The sequence below is a fragment of the Eleutherodactylus coqui genome, chromosome 9 (genome assembly GCF_035609145.1).
Source record: "Eleutherodactylus coqui strain aEleCoq1 chromosome 9, aEleCoq1.hap1, whole genome shotgun sequence".
NCBI lineage: Eukaryota > Metazoa > Chordata > Amphibia > Anura > Eleutherodactylidae > Eleutherodactylus > Eleutherodactylus coqui.
The window spans coordinates 81,722,853-81,741,916 of NC_089845.1; the positions used below are offsets into that span (position 1 = coordinate 81,722,853).

At 39.8% G+C, this 19,064-nt stretch overlaps 1 protein-coding gene across 2 annotated transcripts in view; it reads left to right on the forward strand.

The window, feature by feature from the left end:
- COLEC12 (collectin subfamily member 12) overlaps positions 1-19,064 on the forward strand; it is a 159,818-nt gene that overhangs the window by 115,590 nt on the left and 25,164 nt on the right. For both annotated transcript variants that reach the window (XM_066579616.1, XM_066579617.1), the window contains exons 3-6: positions 8,758-8,880; positions 11,230-11,328; positions 14,238-15,284; positions 17,764-18,267. In XM_066579616.1, coding sequence (XP_066435713.1) covers positions 8,758-8,880; positions 11,230-11,328; positions 14,238-15,284; positions 17,764-18,267 — 1,773 coding nt within the window. The remainder of the gene's footprint in view (positions 1-8,757; positions 8,881-11,229; positions 11,329-14,237; positions 15,285-17,763; positions 18,268-19,064) is intronic.

Genomic DNA, 19,064 nt, shown 5'->3' on the forward strand with positions numbered 1-19,064 from the left:
ATGGAAGAATTTAGTTAAATACCTTTACTTTTATGTCTCACACCATTTTGTCAGACTGCTTCTCTGTTGCCATCTGTCACATGAGCAACAAAATTAACAAGATATTGGTGGGAAGATTCAAACCCTATTGCCATACTGTGAATATGCACTTCTGACATTGTATGCCAACATAATAAGATAGGAGGCATTCGTTTGGGAGCAATCCTTGTACATTGTATTCAGCGAGAAGCTGTGAAAAGTTGGAACACAAAGTACACTATAAAGTTTAACTGTGCAGTTAATCAGCCAGTTCCATAAGACTGGACAAGTGATTTCTCAATTGAACAGGTCTTGCTTAAAACTTAATATTGTGGCTCAAAAAGAAGCAGATGGAAACTCTATTGAGGATTTATACTGAATACTTATTCCCCTTCATGAGTGTTTTTGTATGCATTGTCAGCTACTTAGAATGACCTAGGTTGTGGAAATGTCATGAGTTTTAGCTGCATCATGGAACACACAGATGGTTTTATAAGTGGGAAAGAATGGAGTGGTTTATAACACTTGGCTCCCATCAGTTAACATTCTCTTACAGCCAAAATGGAAAGCAGAATAAAGCTTCTAAGTAATATAAATCTATAGTTTAAGGATGTGAACACATTAGCAGCATTTACCATGAATTATAAAATGATGATCATTAAAACCACAAGAACTTGTACAAGTTTCTACAGCCGCATCAACTTTTTTTTCTCGGACGCTGGCAAAGGGTTTTGTACTTTTACGGACGGCCCAGGGATTTACGGACAGTCCGCAACCCCGGCTTCTATCAGTACTGAAGGAAGAATGTCTTATTTCTTCAGTATTATTTATATTATTGAAAAATGCAAAGAAGAATATCCCCTAAGCCACAAATAAATGAGAATAAAGCATAGAAAGAGAGTATTGTATGAAATACTAACTCAAAGGCAAGGTCTTAAGTGCCCTTTGTCGATAAATGCGCTAAAAAAATATAATCTGGAATGGAGTTAACCTTTAACCCTTTCCAATCCACTGTCTGACGTCTAAAGACATTCTGATTGAAGGCTGTAGAGCTCCGATGTTGATAGATGTCCGGCAGGGTATTCTTACTGTAGATTACTGGCCACTCTGCTGTTGGGGGCCTCTCCAGCGTGTCACATACCGCAGTACTGGCTCTAGCAAGCAGATGGCGCCATTATATAATGGCAGAAAGAGAAATCCCCATAGGGAACCCTGAATCCAAAATTGGATTGCAAAGGGTTAAGTGTATATTATTACATGCCAAGACCTTATGTAAGTCATATTATGTCATACATCAATGGTAATTTCTGATTCATTTTCTATGAGAAGTTATTTTCACCAGGGTATTATCATATGAACATATTTCTGCTGCAGAAATTCCTGCCAAAAAAATCTGCTGTGTGCGATGATTTTTCCATCCAATTTTCAGACCGATTTTTGATGGGCGTATTCACATGGGCTTTCTTTTACTCAGATGAGTAGTCCAAGTAAAAAAAATTGCAGCACATCCTATTCTTGTCCGATTCTTGCTCTTGGTATGCTATCCGATGCAAGTTGTACCCAAGAATCTCAGACTCAACTTTTAAAATTCCCATGTGCAGGTAGCCTTCCAATACTTTACTTTCCTTTCCAATTTTCTGTATAGTTTTCTAAATAATGAAGCCTGGTTGTTGCACAAGAGGATGAATATTTTGGATGTTTAGCTACACCTATAGGCCTCATGCCCATGGTATAGCCAATTGCACAGAGCCTGTTTGCAGACATAAATCTGTATTACAGAGGCATAAACTCTCACTGTTCACCTGTATGCTACCTCAGTGGAGCATCACATTTTCCTCTAGAAGCAATAAAATCTATTATGTGGGTGTTGCAGGTTGTGATATCACGACATAGGATTCAGGCTACGATGCAGCAGATAGAGTAACCACAATGAACAAAGAAATTAAAATGGGTAAAGTTATAATAACAGGCAAGCAGTTAACTTTTACCATAGGATTGCCTCTCACTTGCTATGGCTAACTAAATCCTAGGATTAATAATACTTTATGCAGAATTTTAAGTAACACTTATGCGAGAAATGGTACCAACAATGCTATAGATCAGTCCTGTTAAACAAAGATACAAATCATGTAACAATATACACAGTTCGTATATTAGGGAATAACATATTACTTTTCGTTGTATGGTAATTCTGCAACACAACCTAAGCAAACTGTAATAGCTGTACTGAGGCCAGCCTCACTTACAAATTGTTGCTCTGATGTTCCTTTCAGTATGTAGCTGTAACAAGTCTACTCTGTCCCTATTAGTAGCATGCAGTCTCTGGGTCCCCTGGTCAGAGCTCTCTGTGCTCTCAAACAGCCCCTCTCACATACAGAGATGCAGGCTCCTGCTGTCCTTTCTAGCCTTGCTCTTTCTCTAGCAACACTATGGCAGTCCAATGCACCCCTCCAGCAGCAGCTTAGCAGCGCCTCCATGGATCGTTGCACTGCTCCAGCAGCAGCACCTCTACACATTTGCCTAATCCCTGTGCTTTCCTCTTTCTTTCTAGTACCCTCCAAACTAATGACCTCTCAACAGCCAATCAAAGCACAGCACATAGGAAGCAGTATCTGGGTGCAGGTTTTCAAACTGGCACTTAAAGGTCATTACAACTTCAGATTTGCCATTATAAGGCAATTTTAGCGCTTTAGGGCTAGTCCCTTACAAGGGATTCAATAGGAAACACTATCAGGAAAAACTTCAGTATACCTCTTTAAGAAATGGGAGACATACTGTGTATTGGTACAGTATGGGCTCACAGACTTCTATGGATTCTGTGTTATAGATCCATACAACAAGGATACTATGCATGGGGTCTTAGGCTTCATTCAAGTTGGCATTTTGGGTTCCGTTTTCCTGTTCCTTTAGGTGAGCAGGAAAACAGAACCCACTGGCCAAACAGATCTGTCTTATAAGGGAATTGTATGGCACCAGACAGGCTCTATTGACTATAATAGGGTGCATCCAGTTTCCGTCTGGCCATCTGGACTATTGTGTCCTGTATTTTAACAGAATTCAATGGTGGAGGCTCCAAATGAAAGTTCTGATGTTGATGTGATCCAGCCTTAAGGATGTACATACAGCGCATTGAACAATATCAGACAACACTTTAAATACGGTGGGGGTGGTTTTTAGCATTGTTGTCTTGCAATGCTTGAGTTATAGGTTCAGCTCTGACCAAGGGTGATGTCTATATGGAATTTTTTGTTCTCTTTGTGTTTATCCTTGTACTTCTCCTTGGGAGGAAAAAGAGCCCCACATCTAGTAGGCTGCACAAGAAGAATAGAAGTTAATCAGAAAGCATTTTATCCATTTTTATTAACAGCCCCAATTTATAAATCCTCCAAAAAAATGGAAGGAATGCTTTCTGTTTGATTCCCTTTTTTAGTAGAACAGGTTCAGTCAAAAAAATGCTGGTGAACATGGCCTTAGCAAGTGTCATTTATAATGCTGCTCAGTGGCATAACTATAGGAGCCTTAGGGGGCCCATAAGTCCTCTCTTTCCCATATAGGGAGCCCAGTACTATGAATAAAGCCTTATTGTTGGGGGCCCTGTTATAGGTTTTGCATTGGGGCTCAGAAGCTTCACATTATGCCTCTGATGCTGATGTTTGATCGTGTTGTGTTGTTGTGCCCACCCAAGTTCCATGGTCCAGCTGCTCCTTCTGTAATATGTATAGCTATGACCCTGTATAGAAAATGATTATTAAAAAAAAGCACATAACACAATATTTTTGCATTATAATACCTGGTAAGAACACTATCAATACTGCCAAGTAGAATATAACAAAGTGGCATGTAAAAGAATAGGGTGTTGGAAATCAAGCCTTCGAAAAAGCCTGGTGTGAGATGTCACCTCATCAATTAACTGAGAGTCAATACATAACTTATGTAAAGAGAGCATTTTTATACGGACTGTGAGGAATGTGACTTGTTTGCCTGTACGATGTGTAAAATTCATCAAAATAGCTGTAACATTCCAGAACATAGTAGAGCTGTTTTCTAGATTTCTTGTTTAAGAGGAGTGATGGGAATGTCACAGTTTTGTCCTCAAGTGAGCTTTGCATTAGCTTTATAGGTACTACATGGATCGTCAGCTCTGCCAGCCAAGTTAACCGAGTTTTTGAGACATTTAATGTGCCGAAGGTCACTCTAGTCTTGTAAATTGTATAGGATGAATTCCACCGCAGGATCTAAACATATGCTTTTAGTTGGTTCAATGAGTCAGAGAATGTGATGAAATTCATGATGAAAAGCAGATGTTCTAATTGAGTTTTGAGCAAGAAATGTAAGGAAGACATTTTTTCACAAAAAAAAGTAGTGAAAAAATATTTTTGGAGGCTTTTCGCTCTGAATACTTCTGTACTGTATAAATGATATTTCATAATGTGTAATGCTGGATGAAATATCAATATGTGGGCCCCCTCCTGTGTGGATGACGTAGGTATGGTGACGCAAAAAGTAATTGTGATTCTGAACCATAGACTCATTGGCAATCTGTCACGTTGTCACTGGCGCCAACAGGGATTGGGTGCATGCACAGGCCACATGGACATCGCAACGTCCGCACTGGACCATGTGGTGCACTTGTCGGCACATGCACAGTGATATTTGGCACTGGATCCTGAAAGAGAAACATCTCCCTTCTATTGTTGAACTGATAGGCTGGCTGAGCTATCATCTCAGTCAGCCTATCAGGTGCTCATGGTATTCATTCCAACTCCTCTTTGGAGAGGATGCTAGTAATACATTTGTGCTTAGGGGTGTTTGCCTTTGTGTTTCTCAGTGTTTCTGTTAGTGCCTTCCTATTTCAGACTTTGGACTTTGGTCTACAACTATACTGACTATTGTTCTCTTGTCTTTTCTGTTCTCACATATTTCCTCTCCCTCATTTTAAACCTAGGGATGTATAGGCAATCTGCTCAGGTTTCAGAAGTGGGATCACCTTTTTCAGGGTGGGTGATCTGCTTTATTTGCAGGTCTAGTTGGGCAGATCAGGGAAAAATCGTAGGCCTCAGCTGTGCTTCTACTACCGTTAGCAGTGCTGTCTGGCACATATAGCAACCCAGTAACACTCTGTATTTTACATGTCATTCAGCCTGACCCTAAATTTTAATGGAGCATGACACAGGGGATTTGTGACAAAAAACATAACAATGTTGCTTGAAAGTAACCTTGGTTAATACATATTCAAATCTATCTATCTCCATGGTTCCAGAGACTACAAACTTTGTGTGTAGTCTTATTCTGCAATTATATGTTACTCCAATCCTTCTGCCCCTTTTTGATTGTTTGTAGGTTAGCAGGAAAAGGGAGTAACACATCTGCAGGATCAAACTACACGCAGAGTTTATTTGCTGTCTATAACTATGGAGATACATAGCAGCTGTATATACAAAAAAGTTATATTTTTAATCTAGACTGTTGACAAAATGTCTTTACTTCAGATGCATCAGAGAAAAAAAATGTCCAAGTACACATATCCAACAAAAATGTATTGAGATGTCTATCACCTGCTCAAATGGGAACATGTACAGATAACAGTCTGGACTCTGTCAAAGTTCTCTGAGAACTGCACAACAAATCAAATTTTAGAGAGAGAAATGTTATTTGGTTCGTCCCGGTTGAATTCTTACTGTACTATGGTAGTAAGCAATAGTGATGCATAGAAAGAATTAATGTCAAGACTTCTTTTTATGGATAAAACAGAAATAAGAATAAGGGGGGGGGAAAGGACTTGTTATTTGTATAGCGGCAACTTATTCTGCAGCGCTTCCAGGTAATTTACTTATTACCCGCCGCAAGTTAATTAAAAAAAATCCATTATAAGACATTGCTAATGGGTTTTCCCCACCAAAACATTTATCACTAAGCCATGGGATGAGTGATAAATGTAGGATCGCTGGGGGTCCTACCTCTGGGATCTCATAGGATCAAGAGAATGGCGTATCTCAGGTTATCATAGTGAATGAAGCAATGATGCACATACATGGCCACCACTCCATTTACTTCTATGGGACTAAGGGAGACAGTGAATGGAGCGATGGTCATGAATGCGCACCATTTTTATGGTCCCAGAGGTCAGACTTCGCCCATCTTAGGAGAACACTCCCATCAGAATCATAAATAGTTGTCACATGTATTTGTGTATGTGTCTTTTTACCTTTATGCATTGGAAATGGTCTTCTGGAGGGCTTATTGCCTAGTACAGTGTTTCCCAACTCTGGTCCTCAAGGCACCCCAACAGGTCATGTTTTCAGGACATCCTATAGTAAGAACACCTGGGGCAATGTCTGAGGCATTCACAAGTATTACTTCACCTGTGCAATACTGAGAAAATCCTGAAAACATGACCTGTTTGGGTGCCTTGAGGACCGGAGTTGGGAAACAGTGGCCTAGTATGTGATGGCTAGCATGCATAGCATATGATAAAAGTGAACATTTGACACAAGAGATTTGCCTAAATAAAGGAGTGGTTTTCTCAAAAAGTTGAACTTTTGGAAAGTTTCCACAATTTTTGTTTTATCACATATATATTTCTAATTATAAGTACAGCAGAGTGAATCTCAGAGAGAGTGTAATGTAGGTGGATGTAAAGGTAGGTCAATTGCATGGAGGCCAGGAAATTCTATACTGTAATTATAAATCGGGTCTCCACATTCTCACACTGGCAGGCAGCATTCTCCTATGGCAGTTGTGCACAGGGAGACATCAGCACTAATCAGTGTGGATAGCTCCTGGCACTAACCTGTACTATCAGGGTCCAGTAACAGCCACAATAATCATGCTACAGAATGGTGGAATTACTTGCAGATTCCTCCAAGATTCAGTTCTTCATTTGCAGCAAAACAAACAATAACTAATTCATAATCTGTTGACTATATTTTCTATGGGCTGGTACTTTATGGAGCAGCAACTAATCATTATAATTAGGTTTTTCTCTTTATTAACATTTTGGTCTGCCAATTGTGTATGCTTGGTACTGAAATATCTGCAAAAAATGCATAGTAGACATCTAAATTATAATGAAATAAGAAAATGAGCTATGCATTTAGACATTCAGTGTAGAAATTAATTTACGTTACCTTGCTTGACCCATATGTGCACCGGATATCATATCATTTTTATGGCATGTAAATGTATTCTATCATAAACATAAGGTAAATGATACCTTATTTCATTTGCACTTGGCTCACTCCTCCTTATTATAAGCCTCTAGTAACTATCTTGTGCTCACAGAGCATTACACTCCATCATCCCCACCCCTGCAAAGTTATCTTGTTCCATCCTGACGCAGCCCTGTCTTCACTTACAATTACACTGGAGGACAAGCCAAGGACTTCCACAAGACCAGCATTCTACTATACGTAGTCTTTGCAACTCTACACAATATTATCCTACTAGCTGCAGTTTGCTCTGCTTTTATTCATCAAAACATACACAGCATATTTAGGGCATAAACCAACATCATATAGTATCCTATGAACCATGCCATGATATTTTTATATGTAATTTGACTGAAATACTTGCCATGTATGTCATGTTACGAGTACATCTCTATACATACGACTTAGAGATTTAATGCCTGTGCGCATGAAATAACACATAGCCAGGGGTCCCCAACTTTTTGTATCTTATAGGACATATTCCACTCTGAGTGGCGGCTCAGAATTGCATTCAATTAGAACATGTTGGGGAAAAATTTAATGTACAGAATTAAGAAATGTTTAAATTCTAGATATGAATTTTTAAAGATATTATAGTGGCAAATTTTAGACATTAGTACTATACCATTCACTAAGTGTCACACCAGCTTCATGCATGCAACTACTGCAAACCAAAATATATTCTCTCTGGCAATGTTCACAGGAACCCTCTGCAGTACAAGGAAAAAAATAAACAAAGTAAGGATACTTCCCCAAGGGGGAACTTGAGGGTGATAATCCCTGTCTACTCGTGGATGGCCAGTCCTGATAAGGACGCATCCACCCTCATGCCTGTGCCACTCACTAACCCTTATAAAGGAAAAACCACCATAAGAGTAAACCAAAACCTCAAAGAATAAATCTCAGTAATAAATTTCAGAACGTATTGAAGAGCCGTTGAAAAAACCACAGAAAGCAGATCCAGAGAGGTCCTCACTCCACAGCACAAGGGGACTGCACTGAAATTAACCAGCACCGAACTCAGGCCAAGAGGGAACTAAAAACCCTCCCTTATTGCTCCCAGGTGTACATCAACAGCTGATACACCCATCAGAGTCAAAGATGACCAACTGTACAGTCAAGCTTAAACTGACCAACACTATGTAGGAGATAGAATATGCCTGTAATATTGCTATGGTAGATGCAATATTGTAACCAGTGCATATGGCAATAAATGAAGGTGCCTGCGGTGGGCCACAACTGGTCGGGGACAACTAACCTAAGATCTTAAATATAGAAAGCTGAAATTATAAGCCTAGTCAGGAATTTGTTAATTTGACATACAGATGAATACTGTTATATGAATATACCTCTAGGATCCCACCTGCCAGAATTGGTGTCCCAATTAATGGACTCCACCAATTACACATAAATTATCCCTTTTATCAGTGTCTATGATGAACTCCTTTACGGTGCTCCCCAAATCATTTTTCTGTGTTAAAGCTATTGTCTACCACATTTCTATAATGTTCTGTAATCCTCTTTTTTATAGGCATACAAGAGGGAACCCAGTGTACGAAGTGCAAAAATAACTGGGCGTTGAAGTTTTCAATCATACTGCTGTATATTCTTTGTGCCTTACTCACTATCACAGTGTCCATACTAGGATACAAAGGTATGTGCTGTATCTTATAATGTTATTAAATATAGCAAGACCACGTGAAGTTAAACTTATATCAATGTGATGTTCCATATTTGCAGACATTGTCAATGTCAACTTCATTCACAATTTGTATTCATTCATTTTGGCCATTACGAGTCTTGTTAGCTGTTTGTCATTAAAGTATAGCCACTTCCCACCCCTTTGTAGTCACTCGGAAGATTGGATTAGAGGATTGCAGTTTGTAGTTGTCTACTTTAATATTTCTATTAGCCAAGTTAAAATCTTGTGCTCAAAAATTCGGCCGCATGTATTTGAGAAGCCTGGTACTATAAACCCAGAGTTAAATCTACAGAATTTCTATGCTATGTGGACCTATAAGGCGTTTGTTGTAGATGCTGCCATGGACCTCCCTCTCTTACCATAAGTATAAATTGAACTGTGTTTCCTTGTCATGTTGTGGACTTATGTTGTAGCGATTGGTCGTGAATGCTGAGTATAGCACCCCACTGGTTACATCAATGGTCGAGTCCAAGGCTATAATTAGGGCTACTCCATGTTCTACAGTTCGTTCTACACTCGACTAGCCCACTGTGTAGAGAACCAGGCAGCAGCTCAGATCCTTCCCACTAATCCAGGAACCCTCCTCTCGCCACAGCTCCACACAAGGCCATGGTACACATGCCAAGAGGCCAAGGTAGTGGTTCAGCATCTACAGGGTCTAATGCTCAGCTTTATATTCGCTGGACCAAACTACAATACACAGAGGACAAAGCATTTGGCTCTCGTACTCCAGGCAATCTTAGGGTGCATTTACATGTAGCGGATTTGATACGGATTTTCCACGCCAAAAGAAAAATCCACGCCAAAATCCACATAAAATACCATGTCAAAATGCAGATCATTGATGTGGATTTTATCATGGATTCACAGCAGACTTCACCTCTTCAGGTGAAAGGTGAAATATTCTGCAGATGCACGTCAAAATCTGCAAAGAATGGTGCAGATTTTTACATGGATTTTTATGTGTATCTGCACCAAAATCCACCACATGTCAATGCACCCAAATCAATGTATGTTCACATGGCAGCCCTGACCTCTGAATTTTCCAAGTGGAATCCTCCTGTAAAACCGCAGCAGAAATCCACAGCTATTCTGCTGGGATTTTTGCCATGTATCTGCATACATATTTAGCCCTATCAATGGGCAAATTCTGCATGTGGAATTCCAATGAGCTTCCACAGGGATCACTTTGAAGAAGTGACAATCGCGTCAAAAATTTGCATGCAGATATTGCCCATTGACATGGTTCAGATCTGTGGCAAAAACAGGCAGAAATGCGTGAAATAGCCGCAGAATTTTGCTGCAGTTTTACAGGCAGAATACCCTTGGAAAAATAAGTGTCGGAGACCACCATGTGGACATAACCTGACACTGCTACACTCTCACTCTCTCTATGTTGCACTTTCACTCTTTCTCTGCCACTACATCACTACAAGAACCACAAAGTGGATGAAACAGCCCAATTATAGTCTTGAGTTCTACCCTTGATGGAACCCATGCAGTGCTACACTTAGCATCTGCACCTATGACCAGGGACCAACCACATACAGCATAATATAACTGGCAGCTAACTGTTCAAGTATCACAGTACCTATGAATAAATGGGGTTAGCATATGGCATGACAAACAGTGCTAAGCATGACAGTCCCAATTATGGTCAGTAGGACAGTAATAAATGGAAGCCCAGTTCCTTGACTTAGACCTGATGCAGGGAGTGCAGTTATGAGGGCATCATCAATAATCTCCTAACATGCCCATACCACTAAACTCAATTACTGATTTCATTCCTGCTCTGGAAAATAAAAACTTGAGTCTGATTGCTCGGGGTAACAATGACATTTTTTTTTAGAAAGTTTTTTAGAACAGTGTTCTTAGGCAAGACAGTACGGATATGTGACAACGTTGTAAGGTTAGGAAGAATATGAGACATAAAATTCCAGACAGTTTTATAATATTTTTTCACAATAAACTATATCATTATAAAGAAGAATGCACTAACACACCAATATAATGCTTTGTATATAATGGAGTTACAGAATTGGTAACTCCATACATTATACAGTTGTGACACCATACAATCAAAGAGATGCTCATTACACCCAGTGTTTGTTGGACGCGCCAAAGTCTACTAATCTCCGGTATTAAGATGTTAATATCTTTTGTCTAAGTTATTATAGTCAGCTCTTTTTGATCTAAGAACAAATTGGCAGAGCCCAGGACATGATCTCACGGAAGGGCTGGCAGCAACTATACAAATGCCCAGGAAAGTGTACATCAGCTAAAGCTTTGTCTTCTTTTCAGTGGTGGAGAGAATGGACGTCGTTTCAGATGACATAGAAAAGTCACATCGAGGTTACAATAACAAGATCTCCGAGGTGGAGCAGAACCTGAAAAAACTAGGTAAATTCTAATGGTATTAATCCATATGTTGCATCAACCGTATCATTTCCAGATATAGGTATTACACCTTAATAAAGTAGTTGTCTGATGAAGGCAAACCCTTTCTATATGTCAATGTTATAAAAGGGGAACTCCCATCTTTGAGGAAGAACAGAGAGCTGCTGACAAAGAGTGCCTCTCCCTCTGATGGATCCAAGCCATCATTTAATGGTCAGAGAACTTTTTAAATGTTCAGTTCGTCTGGTTTATCAACCTTTGGCAAAACGTTTGGTTTGCTCTGAATTAGTTAGAACCGAAAGCTCACCGGAACCCCTAAAACTGGTGTATAACACTGTCTAAGAGCCGTTAAAACCCTGTATCACATTATTAGCTTTTATGGCTAATAGACAATGTTATACCCAGTATTCAGGACTAGTGTTGAACAAACTGAACCAGTAGAACCCTGTTTTGTGTAGAACTTTGCTAAAAGCTCAGTTTGGGTTCATGCCAAACTGAACTTTCAGCAAAGTTCGACCTGAAACAGAGTTCTAGTGGTTCGATTCACTCAATACTAGTCAGCATGTAACATTATATTTCCTTTGTAGTAAGGGAAATAGATAGCTGGCTTTTTTTTCTAGAGGCATACCTACATCAGTTAAGCAGATCACTGAATCGGCATTATAAATGGAGTTGTCTTCATGAAATATAAGTTCATTAGGCAAGTTCCTCTATGACCATCGTTCTTTGCTGCAGCTTGCCTTGACATATCATTGATGTGACAAAGCTTTCATTTAGAAATAAAAGCTACCTCTACTTAAAATCTTCAGATTCATCCTGTGAAGAAGTGTCCAGTAAGCTAAGACTTGATTTGCTTGCCAAGCTTTCCAAATTGAAATGCTGGTGGTCATCAGTGGCTTTCTTTTTAGTAACCAAGAGACACTGGAAAAGATTTACTAAACAGATTGCATTATACCAACCTTTAAGCCGAAGGGGCATAACTAAAAGGACTTACAAAATTTAAGATGTGTGCCATTTTCGATGCCCAATTTTGGTGTAAATGTACAGCAGCCATGTGGAAAATATGTTTAATAAGCCTAGGAAGGGTGGTTTCACATCTGTGCTGGAACCTGCGATCAGAGGTTTCATCACAGATTTGGCTCAAAATACCGGAAGAAAAAGCGTGGCATGCAGAGCGGACGAACATTATAGACAATGGGGTTCTTCCGGCTCTGATTGGTTCCGTCCAGAGACAGAGCCGTTCAGCCATTGGGAGTCCCCTTTACTGCTTCCCGAATGGCGCAGGAAAGCGGATCCCCAATGCAGATGTGAAGGCAGCCTTAGTTGCACCAAATGTATTACATTAAGCACACGAACCATTATAATAATGTGATGCAATTTTCACTATTTTTACACCATTTTCAATAACGCAAAGGTTTTTAATGTCATATCAGTTAAATTAATAAATTGGCACCCAGGGTTTTGTTAACTCCAGAGTATCACTGGTGCCTACCAGTTCACCAATTTGTCATCTCAGCTTCCTGAGCCTATATAATTGTGACAGGGTGAGTGAGTTGATGTGGCTTTTGAGTGAAGTTAAAGGGGTGTTTTGATCATTTTAATTATTCTGATATGCCATCTGTCATCTTCCTCCCCACTGTCCACAACCATTTCTTTCAAACCCCACTCCAATGATTTTTTTAATTCATTTATTATGCAGCTATCCCCCCAGTATATATGTGAGCTAGTGTTACCTTGGTTAATTATTTCTTTCTGTCTGAAACTCCTGGTCTCTTTTTGCTCAGCTGATCATGTGGTCTCAATTCTGACCAACTCAGATTTATTGGGGGTTATATGTTAATTTTAAGTTATTTTCTGAGTCTGTATGATTTTATTACATAGATCTACCATTGCAACTGCTGCAGGAAATACAGTCATTCCTGTCACAGTTACTGATGATGATCACACAGTTATAATAGAGGAGATCCCAGCACATCCTCTTGACTGTATACTTACTGTCTGTAGCTTATTTGGATGAACATAGAAGGTAATGATAATAAACTGCCCCCCCCCCCCCCTTGCAGTCAAAAATGGTGTAGCCTTACTTAAGGCTAGCCTGATGCATAATGGATTTGATTGAAAGTGAAAGTAAAAAATATCACTCTCAAGATGGTGCTTGATAAGCACCAGACAGGCATGAATACACAAAGGAGAGGGGAGCAGGCATGAGAAAATGTGTTTCTACCGGAATGGCCCTTTAAATACTCATCCTAACCGCTGATGCTCCTGTTCTTCACTCAAGCGCGGCATCACATGACCTGTGATGTCACTGCTGGCACCTGTTCCGTCCCATTTATGGTCATATGGGATAGGACCAGATACTCTGAGCCTGGTATATGGGACGTCACTGATAACGTTCCATTCAGGGCCAGCAGCTAGAAGGACATTGGCTGCAGAAGTCACATTAGTATACAGACATCTCACTGCTGTAGCCAATGTAAAAAAAAGACCAGTCTGGAGTGCCACAGGCGATTAGGAGCTGAGTACCACTTTTTAAAATATTTTACAACATCACTCCTACTGCCACCAATGTTTAAAATAAACCAGAAACCCCCTTCGTGCTTTCATTTCTGGTGATCGATTTCTAAATGCAATTTCTGAAAAGCAGCAGTGTTGAGTACTTGTAAAATCTAGTTATGTGACAAACCAATATTTTGCCAACTTCTGTTTTTCCACCCATACGCATATATTTTCTTGGATAGTGAAATTTGTTGCTATGGAATGCCTAAGCATTTAATGTGTGGGTGATTGCAAATTATTTCAGAATGATTCAGTGAAACAAGACCTCAGTGTATGATAAAGCAGATAAATATACGGCAACATTGCCAATTTGACTTTGCATTACTTCCTAACATATGGTATATATTTTGCAGATGATCAAGCTGGAGAAAAATCAGTCAACACTAACTCAGAACTCTCTGGTGTGAGGTCAGATATCCTAGCCATTCGCCAACAACTACGCGAGATCACCGAAAAAAGCAGCAGAAACAAAGATACCCTGGAGAAGCTACAAGAATCTAGTGGCCTTCTAGATGCAAAACAAAGCCAAATGAAAAGTGCCTTAGACAATAACTCTCTGATGATCAATGGAGTCAATCAAACATTACAGGTATATAACAGTTATGTTTCCAGTTTACAGCAGGACACCAGCAGTCTGCAGACAAACCTTCAAAGTCAAATGCAGTCAAGCAATATACTCGCTATGAGTATAAGTAACTTAAACTTGACGCAGACCCAGCAAAGGACAGTTATAAGCACTTTACAAAGGTCTGTGGATGATACCAGCCAAGCTATTCAACGTATCAAGAACGATTTCCAAACCCTTCAACAAGCTGTTCTTCAAACTCGGAAGGATACCGACTGGTTGAAGGAAAGGGTCCAGAACCTACAAAGCATTTCAGCCAATAACTCCGCTCTTGTCAAGGCCAACAATGAGACTGTAGAAGAAATGAGCCATCAACTCAACAACCTTGGTATGCAGATTGAAAATATTACTTCGACTGTACAATCAAATGAGCAGAGCTTGAAGGATCTCCAAGACAACCGTAATGAGTATGAGAATAGGACGAATATCAAATTCAACTATTTGGAAGAGAGATTCCAGAAATTTGAGGAAGATATTGTAGGTATTATCACCAATATTAGTTACACTGCTCATCATCTAAGGACGCTGACTAGTAACCTCAATGATGTGAGAACAACTTGCACCGATACGCTGGGTAAACACACAGAAGATATCATTCAGCTGAATAACTCTATCGCCAGTATTCAGCTGGACAGTTCTTCCCTCAGGACTCAACAGGATACAATGAGACAAAGATTAGATAATGAAGTAGCCAATTTATCAATTATCATGGAAGAAATGAAGTTGGTGGATTCCAAGCATGGACAACTAATAAGGAATTTCACAATATTGCAAGGTAGGATTATAACTGCTTTCCTTTAGACGAATGTTTCAGTGTTTAGCTGCTAGGATTTTATGATTTTTGGATTTTATTAAAAAAAATGTTGAAACAGCTTATTGATATCACACATAACAAGTGATTGATAGCGTTATAGAGTGTTCTGGGGATTTATTTAGGTTTACAACTGAGAAGATATAGAGCGAGCAGCTAGTAAAGGAGTCACTATGGTTTAACTTCTCCATATGCCCATCTTTATATCAACAGCACATCTGAAAGTGAAGCTTTTGAAATGCTATGACATATATAAATGCATAAGTGGTGGTGAACTATTAGTTTTTAAATACATTGACATACATACTAATGTAAGTCACAACATTTTCCATTTACTATGTCAAAGAGGTTGTCTAGGTATGGGATATTGATGACCTATCCTCAGGCATAGTTGTTCAGTGGGGTCTGACGCTTGGGAACCGCATTGATCAGCTGTTCAACAATCAACTGTCAGTGTATGGAGCCAAAAGCAGACATTCTCATACACTTTGCAGCGGCCTTGATAGGTCTTGCAGGCATTGAATTTTTCAATATTGAATTCAATGGGAAGAGTGCCTGCAATACTAAACTAGCTTGCTGCAAAGTGTACAGAGCTGTCTGCTTCCAGCTCCATATACTGTAACAGCGGCCTAGTTAACAGCTGATTGGTGTAGATCCTGGGTGAAGGACCTACACTGATCAACTATTGATGATCTGAGGATAGGTCATCAATAGCTCAAAGCTGGACAACCCCTTTAACTTAAAGGGGTATTTAAACTACAGACATCTATGGTATATACACATGATATGCCATAAACCTCTGGTAAGAGGAAGTCCCACCCCTGGGACTAAACTTATTAGGAGAACGGAGGTCCCCTGACAACCACTGGCTTTAATGGCTGCATATGGGAGGAAATGGAGTGGAGAACTGGAAGTGTAAGGCTGTATTAGTTCAAGCACTATATTCAGCAGGCCCAATGAAATAAATGGTGTGCATGTGTGACCAGTGCTACCAACACTTGAGATCAGTGGGAATTCCAACAGTTGGACTTTTACCGATCTGAAAGTTATCCTGTCGATAGGGGATATCTTTCAATCATAGCACAACAAATGGAATGTACTATTGTTAAAACACTATTTATATGAAAAAAATTAAAACAAAAGTTAAAAGAAGGAGATTGGCATTTTTATCTGTACTGATATATTCAGTTGCGTTCCTTTTAAACATTTTCAGTTTACGGTATGTTACCATCTGTATCTGAGGCTCTGTCATAGATTCCATCATATTTTTCTGGTTAAATCACTGACACCTTGGTGGATCCTATGAGACTCTATTGTAAGTTGGTGTCCATCAGATACTTTTGGTATTAGTCACATGACTGTGCATCACGGTTATCAATGGAAACCTTAACACAAGTGAAAACAGAGTATCAGAAGATTTCCACCAAAGTGCCGTATACCTTATTAGTGAATCAGAAGTTAGAGTAGCTTTCAAAATATGGTAGTTATGTTGGCTTTACTAAAGACACATTGGCATGTTTTATCTTTGATTTGGTCAACATGTTATAGATTGGTTCCTTTTTAGCTTGACTTGTAATGCAACGCTATATAGCGTTGCATTACCAGTCAAGCTAAAAAGGAACCAATCTATAACATATTGACCAAATCAGAGTTGATTATTAGATTCTGAGAAGCTAAGCCAGAACCCATATGGCTTTTCAAACATAGCTCTGGCTATCATTTAATTTATGTTTTGCTAATACTAAATTTTATATTTTGAGGTTGAAATACTCTTTTATTTAAAAAAGTATACTTCTGTTGTGACATTGTATAGCGATCAATGTTTGACTGGTCCATTATAGTAGAAGATCCTCCATTGTTGCCATGTTCTGCTGTGAAATGGGACCCAGACACAGGCCCACTATGTTTGATAGAACACAAGTCCTTCTGAAGCTGGCAGTAGAGTGGATCACTTGCTGCTGTTTTTTATTACTGTTTTGGGTCTTGGAGATTATTTTAATGGGCCAGATTGATTGCATTGTCTGAAATGCATTATGGTTTGCCGGAAAATCGTTAAAGAGTTATGGTTCTAACGAAATCTGAAATTTGGGAATAATGGTGTGAGCACATTTATATAAAACATCTTTAATATGCAGGTGACATGCTTGCAACCATGGTTATTATGTATACATTGCTAAGTGCACCTGTTGACATTTCAAATACAGATCTACTTTTGGTGTTACTGTTTCTTCCCTTTACATATAGAAAATTACATTAAGACCCTTTAGCCATGCAAAACAGATTTGAATAATAGACAGTTAGCTCTGCAGAAAATTAATGGGGATCTAACTCTAATTGTACTGTTCTATTGTACATATTATAGTAACAGCTAATTGTAATTTGCTTCATGAATATATATATGTATAGATTAATGGTAGATAATTCTAACCTTTACTTATTACAGGGCCACCAGGTCCTAGAGGACCAAAAGGTGAAAGAGGACCTATTGGTCCCATGGGACCTATTGGACCAAAGGGACTGACTGGGGATAAAGGAGAAACAGGAATGCCAGGACCTGCTGGTGAAAAAGGCCTTCCTGGACCATTTGGCCCTCCAGGTGAAAAAGGATCAAGAGGTTCCAAAGGCACACAAGGAAATAAAGGTCAAAGGGGTTCACCAGGAAAAAGTGGTGAACCAGGACCTAAAGGCGATCCAGGTTTATCGGGACCACCTGGACCAATTGGACCACCTGGGCCCCCAGGGCCTGCAGGACCACAAGGAATTAAAGGAATCATTGGTGAACCTGGTATTCCTGGTAATAGGGGGGCACCTGGCCCACCAGGCATGCCTGGATTACCAGGTTTGCCAGGACCTAGGGGACCACCTGGACCACCTGGAGATGCTGCAAGATTGCTATCGTTACATGATGCCTCCACAGTTGAATTTGAAATGAACCCTTCAGTGTCAGGTAAGTGCAAAACAATTGTAGACAAAAATTACAAATCTACATATAATGTTGAATAACTAGCAAATACTTTTTCTTAATATCTAAAGGTACTTTGGATAGTCGCCCGAGTGATCGTTCAAAAGAGCGATTATGGGCGACTGTCGTCCCATGTAAGCACAGAACCCGACAGAGCAGGTGAGCAACAATCACTCACTTGTCAGAGTTGCTTGGTTTTTAGCTCACCTACAAACCAAGGAACTGTTGACCTGTTTAAACAGGCTGTTGTTCATCTATGATTGACTGTCTGTTTACTCTGAATGGAGGCGGATGGATGTAAGAGATCTCCAGCACGCTCTGTCTCTATTCAGTGAGGGATCATCACTCCTATGTGAAAGCTGAGAACTGATAATCGCTGGGATGGCTGTTGGGAGCTTAATTACTAGAGATGAGCAAGCACCAAAATGCTCGGGTGCTCGTTACTTGAGACGAACTTTTCGCGATGCTCGAGGGTTCAATGGGCGACCCGAGCATTTTTGTATATCACCGATGCTCGCTAAGGTTTCCATTTGTGAAAATCGGGGCAATTCAAGAAAGTGATGGGAACGACACAGCAACGGATAGGGCAGGCGAGGGGCTACATGTTGGGCTGCATCTCAAGTTCCCAGGTCCCACTATTAAGCCACAATAGCAGCAAGAGTGGCCCCCCCTCCCAACAATTTTTACTTCTGAAAAGCCCTCATTAGCATGGCATACCTTAGTTAAGCACCACACTACCTCCAACAAAGCACAATCACTGCCTGCATGACACTCCGCTGCCA